At 38.8% G+C, this 24,334-nt stretch overlaps 2 protein-coding genes across 6 annotated transcripts in view; both read right to left on the reverse strand.

The window, feature by feature from the left end:
* On the reverse strand, positions 1-8,436 carry SDHAF4 (succinate dehydrogenase complex assembly factor 4). Of its 2 annotated transcripts, XR_004749552.1 has the most exons (4): positions 8,281-8,436; positions 6,158-6,310; positions 3,053-3,493; positions 1-708 (listed from the first exon to the last, which is right to left on the reverse strand). XR_004749552.1 is itself a non-coding variant. In XM_035322195.1 (3 exons), exons 1-3 carry the CDS (start codon positions 8,318-8,320, stop codon positions 3,384-3,386), a joined length of 303 nt encoding a protein of 100 aa, XP_035178086.1. In that variant the 5' UTR covers positions 8,321-8,436; the 3' UTR covers positions 1-3,383. The 2 variants fall into 2 exon arrangements, 1 of the variants encoding a protein (XP_035178086.1); XM_035322195.1 differs by having other exon boundaries at positions 1-3,493.
* Positions 8,437-11,713: 3,277 nt separating this feature from the next.
* The window catches only part of FAM135A (family with sequence similarity 135 member A), an 82,565-nt gene continuing 69,944 nt past the window's right edge, over positions 11,714-24,334 (reverse strand). For 3 of the 4 annotated variants that reach the window (XM_035321057.1, XM_035321059.1, XM_035321056.1), the window contains 4 exons: positions 23,498-23,649; positions 21,856-21,966; positions 14,442-14,555; positions 11,714-13,286 (listed from right to left, as the gene is read on the reverse strand). In XM_035321057.1, the coding sequence (XP_035176948.1) occupies positions 13,081-13,286; positions 14,442-14,555; positions 21,856-21,966; positions 23,498-23,649 (583 nt within the window). In that variant the 3' untranslated portion in view covers positions 11,714-13,080. Of the gene's footprint in view, positions 13,287-14,441; positions 14,556-21,855; positions 21,967-23,497; positions 23,650-24,334 lie in introns of those variants that run through there. The other variant, XM_035321060.1, reaches the window with a different exon arrangement.

A 24,334-nucleotide genomic window follows, 5' to 3' on the forward strand; every position in this document is an offset into this window, starting at 1 on the left:
TGATGGTACTTGTGATCCATTTATTGCAGTCAACTTAAAAAGCAGTGAAGTTTTATAACAACATTCCACGGTCCTTTAAACACATCTGCTACGATACAGGGTAATTTTACTCTGATTCAACTATATAATACAACCTTGCATTTTAACTCAGTAGAATCAGCACTGAAATAAATACTTTCCAAACATGACAACACATAGCAAACATTTTAACTGCAGAGTGCAGCTTCATATATTTTGTAACAAAGCAATTACAGAGCAATTCCTTCAAACAATGAAGGCTTCAAAATTTAAAAATGCACTGAATGTATGTAAACAAACTGGCAGAAGCAAGTTTAAAAATGAAAAAGTACTGCAGAAAAGCAACATACAGCTTTTTAGTAAAGAGAGCAACAAGCATCTTCCAAAATTACAGGATTTTGCTTACACAGGCAAAACAACTCTTTGCCTCACAGAAATTTAAGAGAACAGAACAGGAATAAAACCCCTGATGCTTTCTACCCTCTTACACTAACAAAAAGAGCTACAGAAATAGATTAATTGGTATTTACAATAAAGACATACCTTTATGGTTAATCTAATGGCTAATGCTACAAGTCATAGCTTTATCCTTATGCTACATCACAGTGAATTGCTAATATTAATCATCTGGAAAGAGCAGGAAGACAGCACTGAAAAAGTGCTGAAGTGCTTCCTTCACAACTGCAGACACTGCAAGAAAACAAAACAGAAATTATAATTTACACCCTACAATGTCATTGTGTTGGTTATTGCACTGAAACCATTATTGGTTTTGATGGGGATCTTGAAGCACCACAAAACTTTGGACTTATCAATAAAGGAGCCCAGGGCTTCTCTTTTTGGTAAATGCCCCATTGCCAGACCAAAAGGCTCCTTGGCATTCACCTTTTGGCCATTTATTTTGCCCAAACATTTGGCCTCTCTTATTGATACATTCCCTAAACAAATTAATAAAATACTTGGTTGGTGGTTAGCAGCGCTGACTTGGGAGGTGGTGAAGAAAGGCTGTTCCTTCATGTTGAAGAGGTCTCCTCTATTTCCTGAGTGCCTACCCATTGACAACTTGTATTTACAGTGATTAGGAGCTTTTTTAGGTTTTAGAAGGAAAAAAAAAATCCCCACCTTGATGAAGTGCTCTCATTGGTACGGACAGTGCTTTCAGAAGCAGCTGTCAAATGAAGGAACTCAGTGAATGCAGGCAGGGAATGCCTAGGACTTGCCTGAGCTCCATTGAAAACAACTCCTGGGGCTCGGGCAGGGGCAGGGCAGGGACAGCCATCACCTGGCTGGAGGCAGACACACAGGTGCCTGAAGAGCCTTCATGTCAGGGAGGAACCAAGCAATTTCACTTTCCTCAAGAATAGCAACAAATGGGATGGATCGCAACTTCTGACACAGGGATATCCATTTTGCAAAAAGACATCGGTAGATCTAGCTCTTAATCACAAAGGTAACAACAGAAAAATAAAGAAAACCACAGGCAGGTAAGGACGATTTTTATATGCCAGACAAAAAGTGCTGCTCTTTAATGAGAGAGAAGCGTAGCTGCAGCCAGAAACCTGTCTGTGACGAAGGCAGCAATTGGAACTGAATATCACGAACACCAAGAAGTGGAACAAGATAAACATTCACGGAGCTTGTGCTGGGAAAGGCAAAATCTGGCAAGAGATAATGAAATTGTGCAACAATCCACGGGTAAGAAGGGTAGCTCAGAATACTGAAGTAAAATAACTGCAGCAGTGTTCTTGCCTCTTCACTAATTAAGATGTTACGCCTATTGATAATGATGCAGAAAAGGCAGAAATTTCCAATTAGAATTTCTACTTCGTATGTGAGAAGTAGGTGGTGTGTTAGGTGATGATGTATTTTCCCCTCTACTAGCGACTGAAGAGGAAAAGCAACACTAGAAATAGACATTTTAATAAACACCATATATTAAATAAGTTTACCCAGTGCATTTTTAGGTAACTTAAAAAAATCAGTAGATTTTGGGAATATGTATCTGCTGTACTACAGAAGGACAAGAGTGACTCAGGTAAATACAGACTGATTTTCCAATATCCAAGCAATGCTGCAGAACTTATAGAAGATTAAGGGATCAAAAATACAACTGCTACTAGTTAACATCTTTTATAAAAAAAATAGGCTTCGATAAACCTAATTTTGTTCTTCAGCGAGGTATTTGATTGATAAACCTAACCAAACAGACACTACTACCCTACTTTTGTAGGGCATCGTGGCAGTGAATCCAACATCTTAATCCACAACTAGCATGATACTACATTGATAAAATCCACACTCAAACTGACAGATTTGGAGGTCAGGTGGGTTTTTAGGGAGGTTTTACTGATCTGTACAAGGACACATTTTGGTGCTTCAATAAAATCATACAAGAGGTAAAAGTGGATGAATTGGTACATTCTTACAGAGCCTGAGTTAACGCAGAACAACATAAATCATGATTGAAGCTGATTTTCAATCAGGTTGAACTTGCTTTGGCATAGCCAAAGGCACAAAAAGATCTGTGTAGGAAAGAGAAATTTAGGCCATAAAATGGAAGACTCCACTGTGCTCTCCAACTCCCTTTATTTAATGTTTTAATGCCCATTGTGATGCTATGGCGAAAGCAGGTAATAGAAATTGTGAGCGTATAAGCCAGGGAGCATAGAGCGAAAGGGCAGAGGTCGGGAAATCAGCAAAGCACAGAGAAGGAAACACGAAGGGATGAAAAAAAATGAACAAACACTTTCCGTTGTTGAGGACTAGAGAAAATCAGTTTGTCTAGTCTACCAAAAAGAGCTTCCACAGCAAATACCTAGCGCGTTAGTATGTTCAGATGTTTTAACAATGCCACCTTATTCTCACATTAATAATAAAGAAGCAGCAGGCTCACACTCTACTGAAATATTTTATGACCAGGCAAATTCTTGAACAAGTGACTGAGTTCAATCTGACTGAAAGGTGTTCAGCTCCATGCCAGGTACCTTAGCGATATTTAAAGGCCTGCAATACTAAGATCTTATCTAATACTCACCTTTGACGTAAGGTGTGAGAAAATGTCATTTTTCCCCCAAGCAGCATTTAGCCAGTTTTGCACACAGACATCTCTATCTTTTCTGCCACCTCCACATCGCTGTGCCTGCATTCATACTGGCATAGGATAAATATAGAAGATCAGGTGTGCATACAAGTAGCAGCTCCCAAAATTGGTATGTTATTGTGTTTATTTACATAAAATATCTTTCAGAAAACTCATCACAAGCATGACAGAAACAAGAAGCTTCACAGCAGATCTAGTCAAGGTTTTTCTATCCATGATGTATTTTTCATAGGAACATTATTAGCAATATTGATGCATCTACACATTAAAAGTCTATACAACGTCCTTTCCTCTCCCAGTCTCCGAAACGTGTCGGTTCAGGGCCTTTAGGTCCACCCCTCTCTTTTGTAGTAGGATTGATTCCATCAGGGAACTCTAGAACGACAGGGAAAATTCATTAAAATGCCTATAATGGTGACAAACATGGGCACAAACTGAAACAAAGGAAGTTCTCTTTGGACATCAGGAAACACTTAAAAAAAAAAAAAAAACCTGTGTGAGTGACAGAGCACTGGCACAGGTTGCACAGAGACATTGTGGTGTCTCCCACCCCTGGAGACCTGTAGGGGGCCCTGCTCGAGCAGAGGCTGGAGCAGAGGACCTCCAGAGGGCCCTGCCAACCCCAACTGTTCTGCAAAATGGAAGTTGTCATCATCTGTAAGCTTTGCCTCTCGGTCCACACTTAAATACAAAATCAATTATCTTGTTTTTGAAGGCAACCTTGAGTTAAGCACTTCCCAGAGCAATTAAAGAGCCATTTCAGAGCTCTGTGACTACAGTCGGGAAAGTATCATCAAATTCTGTCACGCAAACAAAAAAGCAACTCAGTGTCCAAAGCTCCACAGTGGATTCAGAGTACAAACTGGCATCATGCAGGTATGCTGTATGTACGTTCGCTACATCTAAAATATCAGGTCGTGTCTCTGTTTGTTTAGGTTTCTGATTTTAGACTCACAGGTGTGAGAACTTCGGTCAAGATTCCGTAGTTCTTGAATTTAAAACACTGTGTTTTCATGGACAATATTTTTTGAGTAAATATTGCATTGAGGTGTATCAACAGACTAAACACCACCATCCTAGGAGGTACTATGAAACCCTAAGTAACTAAAATTAGACTTTTTTACCTTTTAAAACTGAGCATAAGGCTGCTAAGTCCTGTGATGCCCCGTCAGGAGAGGGGAACCCTTCCTAAGCAGGGTGTGAATGGGACCCTGAAAACTCTGTGCTGAGCTGCATGCTAAGGTCATGCTCCCAACACCTCCCTAATTTATGCCACCTGCCCTTACCACCACGCAGCTTTGTTCCACCCCTGGCAGTCAGCATCCTCATGCTACTCGGTGCTCCTGTAACAGGGACCTCACTTCACAGTGACTCAGGGACGGCTGCACAGGCATCGCCAAGCCACAGAGGAGTCACGTTCTGGCTCAGCACCACCCTAGGCTGGGTATTTTTTCATCCTGTGCCAGACTGCAGAGTGCCCTGAAGGTCTCTGCACCTCACACCACCCTTGCCATGGTGATTCCAGAGCCTCACACAGCTCTGGGCTCCCTCTGTTGCATCACTGAGCCAGCACCAGTGAGAACCGAGTAACAACGAGCAGGGCTGAGAATGAGAGAAGACAACTGGAATCCTGGAGAGCGATGAAAAAGGGCAGTGACAGAGGCAGGCTCACATAGCTACAGGCGATACAGGATGGCATGCTGTGATGCCTGTTCAAACACTCACACGGACCCTGACAGGAAATGCCAAGTACTCGAGTACCTCCCACGGCTCAAGGAGCACAAAAGCATTTAGCATTATCCTGTAGATGTCATCAGCCTGATACCCAAGCGCTACTGCTGTGCTGACAGCGGACACAGAAGGTCAGAAGGTTTCTCCATGATGGTTACACAGCAGAGGGAATTGCAAATGGCCATCTCAAACCCTCAGGTTTTTTCTAATAGCCATCAAGAATACTATGGGTAGTGAGCATTCGAACAGACTAACGTTATGTGTGAAAATACCCAGGTATGACTACATTTAAAGCCAAAAGAAACCTTCAATTTTGCTCTAAATATAGAACACTTAAGCCAAAAGCAAAATATAGTAATTATGCATTTGTTTTAAATGAAACACTGATGGCATTTATTTCCTCAGAAACAAAAGAACGAGAAATTAAGAATTAAATACTGCTTACAGAACAACTCCAACTCTGAGTCAATGCTCAAGTAAGTCAATCTAGAATTGCCTGCAGCTGGTTTACACACCATACTATAATTTTTCAGTTGTTCTGTCATCTGGATATTCACATGGATCTACTGATGCATTGAAAAAGCTTGTCCTGGAGACCTCGGAATGGATAAACACAGGCTATCGCTATTGGTAAACAAACACTAACAGAACAGCCAAGTCTGCCTAGCACTTTTACTTAAGGAAAGATGGCTCATCAGAACAAGAAGAAAATAGATTCTTTTACTCTCCTGTCTGGTAAACAAGCACATGTTTATGGTGGCTTTCAGCAGTGACACAGCTGGTACCCGGGGCTGCCAAGCTCGCTACGCTAAGGCCCCAGCAGCCACAGTTCATCATGGCCCCCGGCCTCACTGAGGGGCTCAAGAAACAGCATCTGCTGGTGCTCTTCAAAACGCTCCGTGCAAGGCTAAGAAAGAGTGACCAAGAAATACAGCAGCAATCTTTTGTGGACTCAGAAATTGACTTTTTGGTAACAGAAAGTAGCTGGTGCTGTCAAGAGTTTACCACCACCAGTCAGAGTTATATGGTAACAGACTAATGCTGGCTACTCCAGAGACACTTAGCAGCACCCTCACTAGGTGACTTCCTACAGCATTTGACCACCCTTGTTTTGAAGAAGTTTCTGCTCATACGTCCTTTGCTGTGACTTGTCCCCACTGCCCTATCTCCATTTGTTTTCAGAACTGTTAAGCTTAGAAAGTGATCCTGAGAGTGCTGAACGCCTATTCCTCTTCGTAAACCAACATCAGCACTTCTCAAAACTTTGCCTTTAAAATACAGCTTTCGATTTTGTAAAACATGACTTACTTTCCAGGGGTTCCCTCTCTATACTGGACTCCTCTGGTTCATCAAATCGACCTACTGGTAACTTTGGTTTCTTAAGTGGCTGCTTAGCGGGTTCAGGTCTTCCTCCTGTGTTAGAGCTGGTGCTCCTCAGAGAGCTGCAAAGCACCGATGACCCTGTCAAATGAACGGACACGTGTAACGTAAACATGAGCTTTAACACTGAGCAGTTCTAGCAATGTATAGAGAACCTCTGGGAAAAAAAAAAAAAAAAAGGAAAAACAAACAAACAAACAAAAAAACCCACCTAACTTCAGAAACTAGGGAGTGAAGGCCAAGGAAAAACTCTCCAAATACTAGTTCAAAACTCAACTCACAACCACCTAAGGAATCAGCACGGACTCTTATTTTCAGTCCTAGAAACATATGCAGGGAAAACTGTGTTAGTTGTGTAATTCAGTTCACATAAACAGTGTATTTTAAACTGCTTGAACTTCTCTTCACCATTACCTTCTTGTATTTTAGACTCTAAATAGTAGTTGTGTTAGCACAGACCAGTACATTCTGTTTTCCTGGAAGAATCCTAACCTCCCCAAGAAACCTGCTGATTTCCAGGTTCTGGCTCATTTCCAGCAGCTTTTTAGTCAGAAGAAGCTTCTGCCTTCCCAGAGGAAAGCATTAAAAATAATAAAGAAAAAAACATTGTTCCCTTACTAACACACATTCCAGAAGGTTGCTAGAGAATAGATGAGCTTCGTTTATGATGGTGAAATAATTTAAGCTGGTAGGCAAAAGCAGGACAAACTTTTAAGCACATTTGCATTCACTTATACAACTGCAAATTGTGCAAATGCTTTGAAGAGAAAAAAAAAGTTTTTTTAACAAAGACCTACTAACAATTTTTAAACACAAATGTAGGAGAAAACTTATTATCAGCCATACCTCAAAGTTCTGTTAAGTAGTCTAAAAACAAGGAGGTGCACAGACAGTGTAAGTCACAAATCGTTCAAAAGTCATTAACAAGTTAGAAATTACTTCAACTAACATTAACAAGTTAGAAACCTCTCAAAATCACTGGTATTTCCACACTTGGTTAAAAAGCCAAATGTCCACAGCCGAAGTATCTTTAGAGAGTAGTTCTTGTTCACTGTGGACATGTGCCTGAAGGGGCTCTGACCTTTCTTACGGAGGATTCAAGCAGGAATCCTCCCCGTACCACCCCAGGTGCAATGCACTGTGAAGAACTACTATCCCACCGGGCTCGAGATCACAGCAGGCGGCCTCCGCAAGCAGCACGGATCCGCCTCCCCTATGCCCAACAATGATCCACCGGCACTGCCACCATCAGCGCATCCATTCATCCCAAAATACCACAACCTTAAGACTAAACCCTACAGTCACATAAACCACACCATGCCTGCCACCCGCTGCCAATGCCCCAAAGGAATTTTCTTTTTTTTCCTTCAGCTATGACATAGCTGACTACAAACAGGAGGAATTTAATTCTCCTTACACTGGATCCTTCTATTCCTGCCAATCAACTGGCTCTTCAGCACGCTGAAAGAGAAGCTATTTAGAAAAGTAAGGCTAAATTATGGCTGCTATCCTAGTCTAAACTCAAACAGAAGTCAGATTAAGCTACTGATATGAAATTGATTATCTCAGCACAGAGGAGACAAAATCCGTTTTTCCCATCTGTAACACTTGCTATTGCTGACCAAGACGCATTCTTCTTGACACAGAGGTGAGAGAAGTTCAACACCAAGCACCTCTGAGAAAGGCAAGTTGAACAACCAACCTCATCAGTACAGCAAGTTCTGCAAACTGCCCTCGGACTCCCTCATCCTCTGAGGGCAGTCACAAAGCCACGCAATGTATTAATTACACAGCTGGATTTAAAAAGAAGTTAAAAATCCCTCACACACCGGGCACGGGGCTGAGAGGCCCCCTCACGCCCTCACCCCCACAAGCCGCAGGCAGAACGCGGCCCCAGGCCCCCGCCGCCATTTCAGGCGCCCTTCAGCCACCGAGGCAACCGCCCCCTGCCCTACGTGAGGAAGAGGAGGAGGAGGAGGAGGAGGAGGAGGAGGAGGAGGAGCCGGGGAGACCCCCGGGCCCTCCCCACCGTCGCCCCGCCCGCCGCTTACTGGCCGCCCCCGCCGCGCCCCGCAGCAGCCGCAGCGCCATGGCCCCCACAGGCCCCGTCAGGCGCCCGGCGCGTGCGCAACGGCTGCGGGCGGGTCTCGCGCGGCGGCCGTTGGGCGCTGAGGGCGGGGCGGGAGGCGCGGGGCAGGTCAGGGCGGAGACAAAGAGAAATACTTAAAATACAGCGTGGAAATAACACGCGGAGGGTGGGTGGGACCTCCTGGTCTATAAGGAGGTGTCCGTGCCCATGGCAGAGGGGTTGGAATTAGATCGTTTTTAAAGCCCCTCCCAACCCAAAACCATCTATGGTTCCATGAGGGAATTAGGCTGGCACCACAGCATTTACAGGCTTTCTCCTCATAAATTAAAGGCTATAGAACATTACTGTTGCCGTGTCTTTTCCCCCATTTTCCCCTCACAGAATTGTTTCATTATTTAATAAATTTGCTCTTCCTGCACTTTAGTAGGGGATCATCCTCCTCCCGGGAAGAAGGCAGCAAGAAACTGAGCAAGAGCCCAGTCACCGAACCTGATGGCGTACTTCAGGCCACATCTTTCACTTTTTCCAATTTATACACTGAGAAAGTGCTTTGAACACGCTACAGTCAGTACAGACCTAAGCCTGGAACGGATAATGTCTGGGCATACAGGGTGGAGTTCCAGTTTCTTAGCTCCAGTTGATTTCTTTTTGAGCATACCGACATTTTTGTCACTCCAAACATCTCCAGCTAGCTTTGCTCCTGGAAATTCAAAACTTGCTCCTAGAATTCAAAACTCATTCCACAGATAGGAAGCCCCAGAAGATAACTCACTCACCCAGCCGTTCATGGAGATGGGAGTCTAAAATAGTGTTTTGTGTTTGAACAGTTTAAGAAAGTAAATTAATAGCCATGCTCCGCTGGGTTTATTGTGCTACAATTGGCAATGCCTACACACTGGAAGTGATTAAATTTAACTGACTGCCTTCTGTGTGACATTTTCTCAATAAGCTTTAATAACATGGTTAATTGGACATTAGAGACTGAAAATAATGGGAAACCCTTTTCTTATTCTAACAGCAAGATGCTGGGCTTCTAGACTACTGAAAATAAAATGCAATACTGGTGGTTCGTGCAGGAAAAATGCTCTTCTGACCAAAAGCAGCAAGGAAAAAGCCCACAGGTCTATGACAAATTCAACAACGAATCATGTATGCAGTTGCATCAATAAAAGCTATCATGAAATCCTTACCTTAAAAAATACCAAGCTGTCTGCAGGTACCAAAGCAGCAGTAAGCTCGAGAGCTTTACGTAAATCCATGAAAATCATGCTGACGTGCAATCCCAAATGTAAAGGATAAAATAGCAATGTAGGATTCGTTAGGAACTATTCTTGCACCAAAAAGTAAGCTGAGGTCTTCAAAGCATTATTTGCTATTCTTTATTTGTTGTATTCCTGTAAAAATGCAAAATGCACATTGTACTCCTGAACTGTGTATTTCTAGACCCTGCGGTTGAGAAGGTTGTGAATCTGAACATAGGTAAGTACAAATTTAGCACATGCCACAGGAATTTGCGACTTTGTGATTAAAAGAAGTCTTTGTTGTTGTTTCCCTCCCCCCATTTACTGATCATTTCTCTCTTACTCTCCAGCTTGCCTTGCAAAGCGGAGTCAAACATTATTTATTTTGCTGTTCTAAAAAGCAGGGAATAGAAGACTTGGAGCTAACATACACTCTGCCAGCAGGTCAATTCAGAGAGGCCAGAACATAAGCCTTCCACGAGTGCTATCAGGAAAGCACCACATCCACCACTGTCACACGTCGCCAACAGATGTGCCAATTCCTAAGGCTCCCTCCAAGCATTTCCTTTCTGATCAAGTCAAGAAGCCTTAACTGTCTGAACCACATACCTGGCTGGGGCTGTGCTGATAAGATTAGCTTGGAATGAAGAATGTTTTGTGGCTACAGAATACATTTTCCACCAATGTGGAACTTCGTGGCTCTGCTGAAAAGCCTAGTGACTTCCCCAGTGATCTTCCCCCCCCCCCCCCCCAATCAGTATCCAGATCTGTAGGATCAGAACACTTCATTTGGATGAAAGATTCAAATACAAACCAAGGAATTAATTTATATACACTACACACAAGCAAAATTGCAGTCATGTCACACAATGACATCCTAATAATATCACTGGGAGCTTTGTGAAAAACAGGAGCAACATACTGCCTTCAGGGAATGAGAGACGGATAATAAAGGAATGATAAGACCCAAATATTTAACTCCCATTCTGTAGGCAGCATCTGATGCAGCCTAATCCTATTTCACATGGTTGTAGGATACCTGCATGGAGGAGAGGTTGCTATCACCAGAGGAAGATGAAGCTGATTGAAAACAGAAGAGGGGAGAGATGGAGCACTTGATGGCTGCTTTGGATCACAACACTGAATTAATTTTGCATACAAGTCCATACTTCTATCTAGTAAATAGAAAGTAGAAATACACAGGAGTAGGGGGAGTATGCTGTGCAACACATACACAGTTGTCCAAAACATGGATGAGTGCATGTGTTGTTCAGACAGCAACTGCAAGCATACCATACAGTTAAGAAATGCACTTCCAGGACACGCTGGGGTCATCATGCCACTCAATGCTGTATTACAACAAACAAGTAGTGGCCATTCCTTTGGGACTTCAAGATGTCAAACAGCCCCCATGAAGGCTACAGTACTGAGAGGGCTCCCAGACTACAAACGGACTGCACTGAGCAATACACATTAGGAGAAAAAGAAGTTCTCTTCATTTGCCCTGTTCCATGAAAAATTTACGTGCAAATATCATATGATTTTCTATACCATCCATTTCCCTTAAAGAACAGACCAAATTCAAGACTGCTTAAATGGATGGGCTCAAGTATTAAAAAGGAAGTCAAAAAAAAAAAAAAAAAAAAAAAAAAAAGTGGCTGCAGTGCAGGATATTTCTGCTTTGCTAATCACAAAAGCATGATGTACACTTTTCAATTTTCAGAGAGATCCGGCAAAAACATTTTTCAATAGTGACAGAAATGTCTAAACAGTTCTGTACTCACAGTATTTTAACTTCATCATGGTGAATCAAGGAAAAATTTGTAGATCTACCTCCCTAAACTGATATTAAAAATTAAGCTACTGAAATACTCTTAAACAAAAGGCAGTCAAGATGCCAGAACATAATTTAAATATTTCAAATATGGTAGCACCATCATAATAAGAATCATTAATAAAGCTAGACTTTGTTAGAGGGGGAATGTATTTAAGGTATCTTTGTGTCATAAGCACTTGCCTAACCCAATTCTAATAAAAGCCTCTTAAGTGGATGGATACATTGCCAAGCTGCAGGTGCTCCGCTGAAACTTGGAAGCCACAGAGAAGAAAACAAAGACTGTATTAAGAAACCATATCAAATGAGAAACCACGTCATTATAAACTATTATTGCTATATTCATTTCAAATAATACAAAATTATTAATTATATGCAAAATGCCTCCCCAGAATTTTGGTAATTCGCAGAAGATTTCAGTTTCTTTAATTGCTTCCATTAGAGCCATTTGTTCATTTTATTAACATCAGATGCAATAACACAAGGCTAAAAATAAACATGCATTATACAACAAATTTGTATTTTTCAAAAAAATGTTCATTACAATTAGTGAATGCACAATGTAACCCCCATTTCCCCCCACCTTTAGTGAATTATTGTTTGAAACAGAGAAAAGGGAAGGAAGGAGAAATCAAACGTAATGCTGTTCAGCACCAGTAGAAAGTCAATAGACCTTTAACATTCCTGTATATCAAAAACATTTTATCTGTATCACTAAACAGGTAAAGTTTACAATATTGTCCCATTTGAAGATGTATTGGTTTCTATTTACAATACTTTGTAGTCAATAAAACATTTTAACAATATTTAAAAATTGATTAAATTCATAAAAGTATTGCAGAAATTTATAACATTTACTTATGTTATGTACATACAAGGAAGTCCATGTAAAACTGTCCATGTTCATCTGAAGAACTGACAGAGAAAGGAGCAATTTTAATACAGTTTGCAAAACCCCAATTATTTGAAGGCAGCTATCATTAAACATTCAAAAATCCTTAGTTGCCATTTGCTTCTGAAAACTAAAGTTCCAGTAATAAAACTGAATATGTAAACTAACATGTTTTCGAGATCAGTAGAAAATATATTCCCACAGGCATAACGTATTTAATAACGATGACAATGACTTCGTAGAAAATTGTTAAGATGTAGTGATATCTGAACAGACATCTCACTAATGGCCTTTGCGAGACTCAGGGATGTAGTCATTTTCAAATACCCAGTATTTTAGCAGCTCGTTGCGTTTCCAGTTAAAACTTCTTGCAGTGCTAAAATACAATGACTGAATGTGTAATACCGTATCGGAATTTTTAAATCCAATTAATTTTGGCATCTAAACCCTCTTGTAAAATGAGCCAAGTAACATTGACTTCTGTAGTCTAAGAGCCCATAATAAACAAACTGAAAGTACACACTGTGCTTTAATCTCCAAATAATCAGGTACCCCAAATTAAGAAAAAGTAATAGAAAAGTAAAAAGAATAAAATAAAAAAAAATATTGCACAGCCACATTACCTAGAAAGTAAAATTGATGTTAAAAAGCCCTAAGTGTGGATGATATAAATTATCTTCCATATAAAAAGTATAAATATCTCTTAAAATACAGCTGCAGCTATACTTTAATACCACACAACATTTGATTCATCTGTTAATGAGGTAATAACCAAGTCTCTTACAATGCTTTTCTCTACTGAAAATATTTTAGGGCAGCGACAAGGAAGAATTTTTCTAAAAATATTTCTGAATCAAGAACAGCAATGTGTGCAGCTCTCCCTATGAGCGAATCTGCCGTATTGGGCAATGCGTTAATTACATTATAACGAACCAAATTACATTCCTTATTTTGAAGAACTGGCAGAAGCAGGTTCTGGATCATTTCAGCATAAATTGGTCCTGCAGAGGAAAATAAAAATTGCACTGCATGAATCACCAGGAACAAACACAGTTCTGTGACCTTGAACTGAAAACAAATGCATTCCAGAGCATGTGTTATACTGCTTTTCTGTTAAGATTGAATACAGTTTAATTTCCTCAGATACCTGGGAAAAAAATCACTTTATTTACTTTGCATTTTGTTCTTTGTACATTTAGAGTGAGAATGTGCTCATCAGTATTAATTTTTTATACTGGCTATGTAAAAAGTATTTACTTGTCAATATATAGTATCAGAATATGGCTGCGCTAGGATATCTCAACAGTAAATATAACAACCAAGCATCTGGGGCCCCCAGCTCAGGAAGGGTATGGAAGTATTCATACGAGTCCAGAGGAGGGCCTTGGAGATGATCAAGGAGCTGGAGCACCTCTCCTGCAAAGACAGGCTGAGGGAGTTGCAGTTGTTCAGCCTGGGGAAGAGAAGGCTCTGACGAAACCTTACAGTGGCCTTCCAATACCTAAAGGGGGCCTACAGGAAAGTTGCGGAGGGACTCTGTCAGGGCAAGGTGCAGTGACAGGACAAGGGGTAATGGCTTTAAACTAAAAGGGTAGGTTTAGATAAGGAGGAAATTATTTACTTGCAGAGTGGTGAGGCACTGGCACAGGTTGCCCTGAGAAGCTGTGGATGCCCCATCCCTGGAGGTGTTCGAGGCCAGGCTGGATGGAGCTTTGGGCAATCTAGTCTAGTGGGAGGTGTCCCTACCCATGGCAAGGGCGGTTGGAATTAAATTGTCTTTAAGGTCCCTTCCAGCCCAAACCATTCTGTGATTTCATGATCTCTTGAAACTGTAAAACTGCATTTTCATTCACTGCTAGTATTAAGCCTCAACAAAATAAAGCCCATGTGCTTGAAGCTACAACTTGACATCTTCAAAAACTGAAAGCTATTTGTCCTCCCTATTCAAGGAGTAACACATCAGGGGCTGTGTTTGTCCCAGCTAAATTTCAACGAAGTTTATGAACTAGAAATTTATTCAGTCTTATCTTTTGCAGGACATATTTAGAAAGCAATTCTCTAAAGACATAGCTGAGGTGCCTGAAGCACTCAAAATTAAATGGGATTAATCCAAAACCTATAAGCTTTCATCTGAGTGGTCTTTTTCCATTTATTACCTGATTGTTTATCCTTTAAAGCTGTTTTACACATCTCAATGCGAGCGGAGTGATAAGGAACATAACGATCCTGCAGAGATCCTACTAATACAATGTTTTTGAAGTAATGAAGACCTACAGGAAAAGAGAAAAAAGTTTGTATTATAATGAATCACTTGACAATTACTACAGACTAATTAAACGTTTTATAGCTGAAGTTTGGCACTGATTTATTATAAGACCTCGCATGAAAAGGCAGAAAGAATTAGTTACAAAAGACAGAGCTACAGAGTAATTAAATGTTGAGTACTGGCCTTTTTCTCTGTACATATTTTAATGCACACATACAGGTGAGACGCAAGTGTGATGTTTCCTATTTACCAAAACCAGTATGGTTTAAACTTTGTCTTCTTAGGCTGGAGGAGATGTAGGAATCAAGTGCTCAATTTCTGGCTGACAGCAGGGAGTAAAGGCTCTGCATTGCTTAACAAAGCCTAGAGCTGAATGATGCCTTGTCTTCACTGATGCTCCACTCAACAGCGTAGCCGGGCCAGGATTAATGCCCAGCATAAATATCTATACAGTACAGCCCAGGTGTGCACCCCATCCAACCCAAAATCCTTCCCTTTTACCATTTTCTTTCCTAAGTTTCCATTATTTTACAGACTGTATGATGAAGGCTACGTGTCCAAACCAAGTCAATTACAAAAACAATGCTGAACAACTTTAACATGTGAGAAAGTAACTGGACCTTCCCTGATTTCAAAGGAAGTGATAAATAAAAATTCTGCGTATCTATAATAACATAGAGAAAAATCCATCCAAACTAAATGCTGTGCCCTTCCAATATGAAATCCCATTTTTCTGTTTGTTTGTTTTGGCTGTTGTGGTTTTGAAAGGTTTCTAATTTTTTTTTTTTTTTGTTATTTGTATTGCCTGTGACCACTGCAAAAACAGTACTGTCTCAGCAGATCGGCTAAATCACTGGAATCTTTTATTTGACATCTGATGAAAAATGACTGCATTAAATCTTACACAAAGATGCAGATACCAGTTCAAAAACTTGGTACTAAGCTGAAAACAATGCATTTGGCATGAATCAAAGACAGGAATTCTCTGCAGGCTAATCTGTAATTGTTTTATAAATTCCTCGGTAATTTATCCTCTATCTTGTGTTAAGTATTTTTGATATGAGCTTTCCCTAAAGAAATATGCGTTAGCATTCATGTAAAAGGTACAAAGAAGTGGGTTGCCTAGAATCAAGGCTTCCTTCCTGAGGAAGGAAGAAATGTCCTGCGGAATCTTTAGAGGAATATCAGTCTACATCAATCCACATTTAAATAGTCTCTTTTCAGCCTCGCTTTCAAACAAAAACAGAATCATTTGAAGAAAAAATGTCCAAGGCTTATGCTTTGGAGTTGTTTTTTTTCTGTCACGGTTGACTACAAACGTGCACTCCAAGAACGAGAGGAGTCAAATTGCGTATATAAAACACACAGAGCCTGGCAACCACTTGGATGTCTACAACATGAGATAACTCAAACCATTTGTCAATGAGAAAAAACTGCACAGTGTTCAACAGCATCTTCTCTGCTCTCCAGACAGTCTGTGAGACTACTCAGGGCATGGGCTTCAAATGATCTCTAATATGGAAGTGTGCAGTGCTAAACTGTGCCTATATTAAGCATACTTGTGGACAAAGAAGACATTTATCACTATCTTTCTTTTATGTAGATGTGAAAACTGGACACCAGTCACCTTTCCCTGTCGTTCTTTCACTTACTTCCTAGACTTCAAATATATCTTGCCTTTAAATTTGAAATTTCTGAATAGATTTAAAACAAGAATAAAGCTCCATTAATTCCTATGATCCATATCTTAATTTTCCCTCTAAAAAGAGAACAAAAATAATAAAAAAACAACTCACCAGACATAATACAAGACCTATTAAAGAGCTTAAGTATTAAAAACAAACAAACAAACAAGCCAAACACAAAATTATTCTTAGTAATCATCGAATCAATCTCACTTGCTCAGCAAAATTTTCAGCTACTGAATTGGGAACCTAACCCCCAAAATCTCATTAGGCCAACATTTTTAGATTGCTGTAGTTAGGCAAAACACTAGAAGATTAAAACTGAATTCTATCAGAACAGAATATATTTGAACTCATCACATCACCTCATCTGCAAAACAGATCACATTTTTGCAGAGCACTATAAAAACCCTGATGTTTTCATTAACTAGGAAGCATTGATTAAATTTTTCAACAAGGTTTGAGACGGCCTGGAGAAAAATAAACAATCCAAATGAAAGATCACTGTTGAAATAATAAGGTTTGTCCCATACAATAGAATGTTCTTTTCTGTAGTAACAAACCTCTTCTAGACTTTTCAAATTTTTACAATGATTCTCATCACTTAATGGAACTTCATTTTCAGTCAAAGTTAATTTAAGCACACACAGAGAGTGCATTTTCTATCATTTAACTATCTTTCCATTCATGTCAGTGCATCAGTGAATGATAATGGCATTAGTCATTATTAATGAATATCTAAAAATTATTGGCTTTTTTTTTTCCAAAATAATTTGTCAGGTGGAAAAAGCTTTCTGGAGCAGTAGGTATACAAACCTGGCAATCCAAAACTGTCTACAATCAGAGAAAAATAGTTTTCTTATATCAATTCCAGCACCAGAATCAGGGAGCCCGTAAATCTAATGCTAAGTCTGCCCTCTAGCTGAAGTCAACGTGCAAGTAGTGAATGGAAGACAATGCCACTGCTAGAATGGGCTGGTGATTTCCTCTGACACTTCATGACAAAAGGGATGACAAAATTCTCTCTACCCCCCTTTAACTCAAAACGAGGCTTGAATTATTTGCAATGGATAATATACACTGTGGATGCCACAGAGTTCTTGAGCATAAGGAGATCAAAATCACTTAGGATAAGCTTCAAAAAAATACAGCAATCTGATTTTGTTAATAAGCTCCCATTTTGTTTAGAAATATACTAATCACAGAATCCTAGAATAGATTAATTTAAGTTGTAAGAGACCTTTAGAGATCATCTAATCCCATCCGCTTGCTCAAAACAGGGCCAGCTTTGATGTTAGATCAGTAGCTCACATTGTAACTGGCTGCTTTGACTTGAATGAAACTCCTCAGTTTTGTCAAGGTACTGTACTGCAAACATTTCCTACAGTTCTATCCATTTACAGACCTGTCTGGAAAAAGGGATCTGGAAGCTTTGCCAAAAATGCAGTCTGTAATAGAGACTTCAGAAACTCGCCGTGAAAGGCAGCTCTCTCTCCTGCAGGTTGTCTTCTGCACTGTTTTGTGAAGTTAGTACATCACACACAAAGCTGGAATCATGGCTTAAAAATTCACTCTCCATAAGAGACATCTCAAAGCAGAAAACATCAGCCATGCTTATTCATGGCTTTTCTATTGTTAATGTGGACATGAACTGAAACACAAACAACTTTCCTTTCCTCCTTTCAGAGACTCGGGAAACATGTATTTTTAAAGGGGGGAGATACTGTAATAAACAAGCAGATCAGAATCCTGCTAATCAAGACCTGTGGAAGTGCTAAGACACATGAATCTAAGCCTACCTACATAAGTACAAAAATACCCTGAAAGAGACCACAGCTATGCACTCACATTTGTGAACTCTGTGGCATAAAAGGAACAGAACCGTACAGCAAGCCTGTTGGTGTGAGGAATCCCTCATCCATCATAATGCCCATTTCAGTAGAGTTTACTTTGGACCAGCTCTGTCTGGTGCCGTGGCTGGAACATGCTTTGGCTGCTGATGCTCACTCACCGTGTTATGAAGCAAACAGGAATGATGAAGAGATTTGCTTCCTAATGCATTCGTCAGCCAAACTAAAGTGCTGATGCAGGCATAGTCTATGACTGACTAACAGGACTGAAAAGAATACATAAATAAAGCTGAAGAAGAAAAACTCACAACTCCAAAGTTTGTTGCAGGAAGCACTCCTTCCCATGAGCAAACAGTATTTGGAGGTTTTCCTTCTGGAAGCAAGTCTCAGCAGGCCACACTTCTCACAAACATTCATTTTAAGAGAACAAGTTCTGTCCGAAGTTCTGGAGTCAGTCTATTTGGGAAGTCCTTAATTCCAAATGACCTATAAAAATTTGTATCAACTTGGGATCTGTCTCCAGGGTCTTCATTCCTGGTGTCTGAGCTGACTGAGAAGCTCAAGTTTCTGTCAGCAAAGACCAGTTGACGGAACTGGACTCTGCTTTTAATACCCGTACTGAACAATGTGCTGGAGTTCTCAGCCAAGTATTCACACACAAAAGATTTGTCTGAAACCAAACTAAAGCCAAATGCTACACATCCCTAGCACTGTTCTTAGACAATCAGAACGTCAAAACCAGCCTACCATCTTCAGTTTTACCTGAGCTACTGCCTTTCCACTTCCTCAGACAAAAACTACAATGTGTTCCAATTGAAAAAATAATGTATTTGAAAACCCTGATCAAACCCATATCCTTCTTCAATCTATTAAAAGAAAAAAAAATATGCCAATAGGCACTTAGAATTTCATATACTACCTAACTCTTCCATTTTTGTTAGAAAAAAAATGAAGGTACAGTATCACTTGTAGAATTTGAGCATGCCCAATTCTCAGAGTAAGTGGAAGATCAGTGGTAGATTAAATGGAAGCAGAAATCAGAAGCTGTATAAATTTCCGAACTTGTCGCTGAATCACAACACGGTGCTGTGCTGAGCAACACATCCATGCACTGGTTTCAGATAATACTTCACTAATTTCCAGTTATCCTTCTGAGGACAGGTCTGTATTACTACCATTTTGGAGGTTTTATGGCAAATATTAGGTGTTCAGTTACAAGAAGCATTCTTTTCCACTGAGCAAACAGACCATACTAACGTCTAAAAGCCAAGCAATTAGAAAATAATACTATATATATTTTTATTTTTCTGTCCAAAAATCTTATCAAGTTAATTTCAAGTAAGCCCAGTCTTGGGTTTTTATTGAATAATTAATACTACAACATGAAATTCTGTTTACACAGAACACAGTCATTTTCATTTGTTTTTTCATCTGCGCTGCTACAATTGTTTTTGTATTGAACAGCTTGCGTGTCATCATAGCTGGCAACCTGCTGTCATTTCTTGTCGCTGTATGAAGCTAACAATCATTTCCAAGACCCCAGAAGTTACCAGACAGATTGTGGCTGCTGAAGACATGACAAGCAAATTTTAAGGAGATTGTTGTTAAAGAAGATAATTCTTAGAAATATCATTACGAAGAAGCAACAGCAGAAATCTCAGTTTTCTACCAGTTAAAGCCAATATAAGTTGGCCTCACCTGCCAACATGATCAGTACTTTAAGTAACTTAAAATTCAGGAATTATTATAAACTTGAACTCTCTTCATTTTGAATTATCCTACTACTTTTTTTTTTTTTTTTTTTAAATGAGCAGATCAGTTTAGATTTTGCACCTTATCAGCAAGTACCAATGATGGTAACTGTAAGAAATGAAATAGTTCTAACTTAGTAACTTCTGAATGGTCAAGTCCAGAAAGAAAATACATATTTTTTTAAATAACAATCCCATCAGAAATTGCAAAATATTTAAGTCTCCATTTCTTCCTGCTGCACCCTATTATTCTTCAAAATAACTATTTATTTTCATAGGGTAACTTATCATGTCCCCCCAAATTATTTTGTTTTCAGAATTCTTGAAGATAACATAAAAGTGATCCTTTTAGGGTTGCTTCAACAACAAGTTAACTTCTTAATGTTGTTCTTTCTGCTTTGACAAAGACACTTAGTAATCGGGCAATAAATGAGTTGTACCGGACTTTAAAAATATTCTACAAGTATAACACTCCATTAAAAGCAGAGAAGCAAAAGTAGCTCAAAGACAAGCCTCATAAAATGCTACAGAAAAGCAGATACTTAGTTCATCACTATCATCATCACTTGTCATTTGCTATAATTTATTGAATCAATCATTTCAAAAAGCACTTACAATTTAAGAATCAATTCCTATTTATACAACAGAAAGATACAAAGAGGATTGTTAAAATACCCCGTCTGTCATTCTGCCTTGACAATTTAATTGAAAATAAAATGTATACGCTCCCAGACTTCACTTTCTAAATGAGTTAACTGTATACTAGATCTGAGGGAATTCTGCAAACAAAACTCTTATGTAGATGTACTTGTACACAAACAATCCAATGAACACATTCTAAATCATAGATATCCATGTTTAGGTGGATGCATTTCCTTCTAGCTTAAAGGTACTAATAACAAGTAATGACAACATCAACTTCATAACACAAAGTTTTGTCACTTAGATGAATATTCCAGCATATAGTTATATTTATCAGGCATAACATAACATGAAAATGGTTTTAATCAATGTACTCCAAGTTTTCTGGCAAATAACAAACTCAATTTTGCACCAGCTATTTTTAAAACGAACAAAAATCAGACCACAACTAATGACAATAAGCACCTAGTGCTTGAGTACGAACCATATGTTCTTCACATTTTTAATTTTTTGTCTCAGAACTGGATAATTTTCATTCAGTCCTATCAAAGGATGAATTACAATACGTGAATAGCAGGCTCTGTAACAACTGTTAGGAAAACTTTTTTCTTTTTTCACTGGTTGCTTTAAAGAAAATCCTTCCAAAAGATTTTTACAGTGAAGGAAAACTGAGGTAGAGAACTTAAGGAACTTGAGTAGAATAAGCTCTGGGTGACTATTCATTCAGCAAATACTGACAGATGGATTTAAGTTGTACAAAGGAAGAGCTGCATGATATAGATGGAAGGGATTTGTTTATGACATATCTATCATTTCTATTCGTATTCTTTTCTGTTTCTTCCAAGTCCTGTAAGTTTTAATACATCAGACATCACAGGAACAAGGATGTCAATCTCTTGCTGCCCAAAGCTCTCGACCAAATTTCAGCTGTAACAAGCTGCTACAAACATTTTGACAGAAAAATGTGCCCAGATTTTCCACGAAACATCATGAACACCTTTGGCTCCACAATTGCTTGGCTGACACACATTTCAAAATACCTGTCAAATGAACTCTCACAAAGTTTATGAAGTGTGGAGGTACCTGACTCATCACATTGAAATAACTAGCTTCAGAGGCTGAAGAGGAAGCTGACATATACAGTGTAGTGGCTGCACTCAAAACTTAGATTCATTAGTTAAGAAGGAAAGTCTAAATGTGGTCCATCTCCAGAAAAAAAAGGTTTTACCATTTACTTACTTGAAAAATACGGAACTAAAACCAAAATAACTTGATGAAACTGAAACAAGAGCTTGTTGGAAACCTTTTTTCTAGGTTTCCTGTTCACATTTACACACAGTGGTCTTTAGAAGACACCCAATATTAACAAAGTGTACCTGCTTTTTTACTAAGCTTGTATAAGAATGTTTGTCGTGGATCCGAATGGTCTCGACACGTCAGCTGCAACAAAGAGCCAGACTTCTTCCACTTCTGCATAAACCACAGTCCTGCATTGTAAGATACAATATGAGAATGGATCCAAAATAAAATACAAAAATTAATATAAAGTACGTAACATACATACATTTAGCCTCTCAGATGTGACTGTATTATTTTTCATGTCAGCACTGTAACACTTAAAAAGTCAAAAAAATTATTCCTTTTTTTCTTGCCTATATGTATAAAGCATGAAGACCATTGTTTCAATTAATGTACATGCCCTCCTACAAAAATAAGTGTACTTACAAAAAGTGAATTAGTGTTCAACATAAGGCAATGTACAAACTCTATTTCAGTGATTTACAGAATATTAGAACATTATAATGTTGAAATATGTATCTGTTGTGGTTTCACCAGTTAAAAACCAGGACAGTATCACTGTCAACAAGCATATTTTTAGAAATCTGAGAAATAAACTTTAAAGCAGCGTTGAAATCATCAAATATAACTTGGAAGAAGAATATAACAAAAGAAGCAGAATTTTCTGGGAGGAAAACCATACTAATACTTATACTATGATTTTGTACCCTCTTTATTGGTCAATGAGCAAGTCAACTGGCTGTTTTTTCAGAAAAAAACTTACATCCCTTGCCAAGCAGAAGAAAAGCACACAACCAAGTCCTTATAGCCTCAAAAATTTATTTATGTGCTGATTCAACCCTCAGGGAAATAGTTATTTTTTAAAAATAACAATTTACTGAAGGTCTTTCTTGGTATTTTCTAAAATCTTAGTTTGCTTCCATAAAGTACCATCATAACTGCCATTAGCCAACAATTCCTATTAACGTTTTTTAAGCCCATCCTATTTGAGTTAAAAGCTTTTCCTCTTTTTTTTTTTTTTATTTTTTGTATGAAGCAACTGGACAATCAATAAATAAGCTGGCACCAAATGAAGTAATTTTATTCATGATTTAGCGTGTACACGGAACAGTTTAATGAGCATGTTTGTATTTACTGAAAATAAGGGTTACTCAGTTTGCTTCTGCACCCTCCAAGGCAGGTGGTAAACTCAGAAACAAATTTTCATATTTAATTTATTTAAAATTTGTATGCTACTTGAAAATATTTTCTAGAATTTATTTGAAAAGCATTTTCTACAAGTTCTCCTAGAGCAATATTTAGTCTTCAGAAAAACAGACATTGACGAGACACATCTGCAGGAACATACTGGATAACTCATGGGCATCTAGCCTTTCCTCTTCTGCTAATATAAGAAAAGGCTGTAAGATATTTTTGAGAGAGAAAACAATACTAATGGTTCAGAATTGTTTTACTGCATCTTACCTACTTGCTTTGCAGATTAAGTGTATTAAAATTCAGTTTATAATAAATTGAATTCAATACATTAAAGCTGGAGTTTCTTTAAGGTGTAACAAAAAAGCCTGAATCAAACATACTGGAAAACTTGTTTGTCAACCATCTTCTGCACATCTTTATCGATACTTTGCTTTTATAACCCTGCACACTACATCTAACTGCTAAATCCTTTTCAAGGACAAAGCCTTCCCTAAACTTATACGACCAATAATAATATTATACCTGTATTAACAAGAGCACTGCTGTTGTAGAGGGTACCAAGATGTGGTCCAGACAGAGACAGGAAGGTGTGAAGTTTGTTGAGGTAATATTTAAATCGAGGTCTTGTGAGCACTGAACGGATTATTAAATTACCCAGTGAATGTCCAATAAAGCTGTTTAAAAAGAAAAACAGAATTTGATGGCAATCTTCTTATGTTTTTCTTTTAGATAGCAAGAAATAAAACTGGTATAATAAAATGCTGAAGGAGCATAGGAAAAAAAATGAAAGTTTCCATTCAAAAGCCTGTACTTTAGGAAATAATAGAAACACAGCTTTTCCATACATCCCAAGCCACACAAATTCATTACGAAAATGTTCTGAGCTCCTTCAAAGTTATTTTACACATTGTTTTTGAAAAACTGTGAAAACAAACTATCCCTTGACCAACACCTCCCACCCAAAACCAGGATTATTGCTGGGTCTATTTCCCTTAGCACCAAGTATTCAGAAAATATTTTGAGATGTACAGGACTGAATAAATCACAGCTTCAACACGTGATGACATTCAGTATGATAAATGCATGAGAGTTACTGAATCAACGTGCTGGAGAATGATTCCAAAAGTGTACTCCTATAAGGGGGAAAACCATTACTGAACCAAATCTGAATATTATAAAGTAGAAGCAACATCTCAAACCTGCTTAACAGTTTGACCAAAAAAAAGTGATAATCAGCTTGAGGTAGGCAACTGAAGTTATCTGTCTACCAAGAGAATGTTACATTTAGTTGCTTGCCTGGTTAATCAAGCTAGAGGGAAGATTGATAGGACTCTTTTAACTTGATGTGGCTATAATTAT

The sequence above is a fragment of the Oxyura jamaicensis genome, chromosome 3, assembly GCF_011077185.1.
Source record: "Oxyura jamaicensis isolate SHBP4307 breed ruddy duck chromosome 3, BPBGC_Ojam_1.0, whole genome shotgun sequence".
In the NCBI taxonomy this organism is placed as follows: domain Eukaryota; kingdom Metazoa; phylum Chordata; class Aves; order Anseriformes; family Anatidae; genus Oxyura; species Oxyura jamaicensis.

Bases quoted from the DNA above. Each gene is read 5' to 3' on its own strand.
- SDHAF4 (XM_035322195.1), bottom strand. From the start codon at position 8,320: ATGGCGCTGCGGCTGCTGCGGGGCGCGGCGGGGGCGGCCA. The intron at 6,311-8,280 runs GTAAGCGGCGGG...TTCATTTGACAG, and splicing joins GGGCGCGGCGGGGGCGGCCA to GGTCATCGGTGCTTTGCAGC. The intron at 3,494-6,157 runs GTAAGTCATGTT...CTGTCGTTCTAG, and splicing joins AGAGAGGGAACCCCTGGAAA to AGTTCCCTGATGGAATCAAT.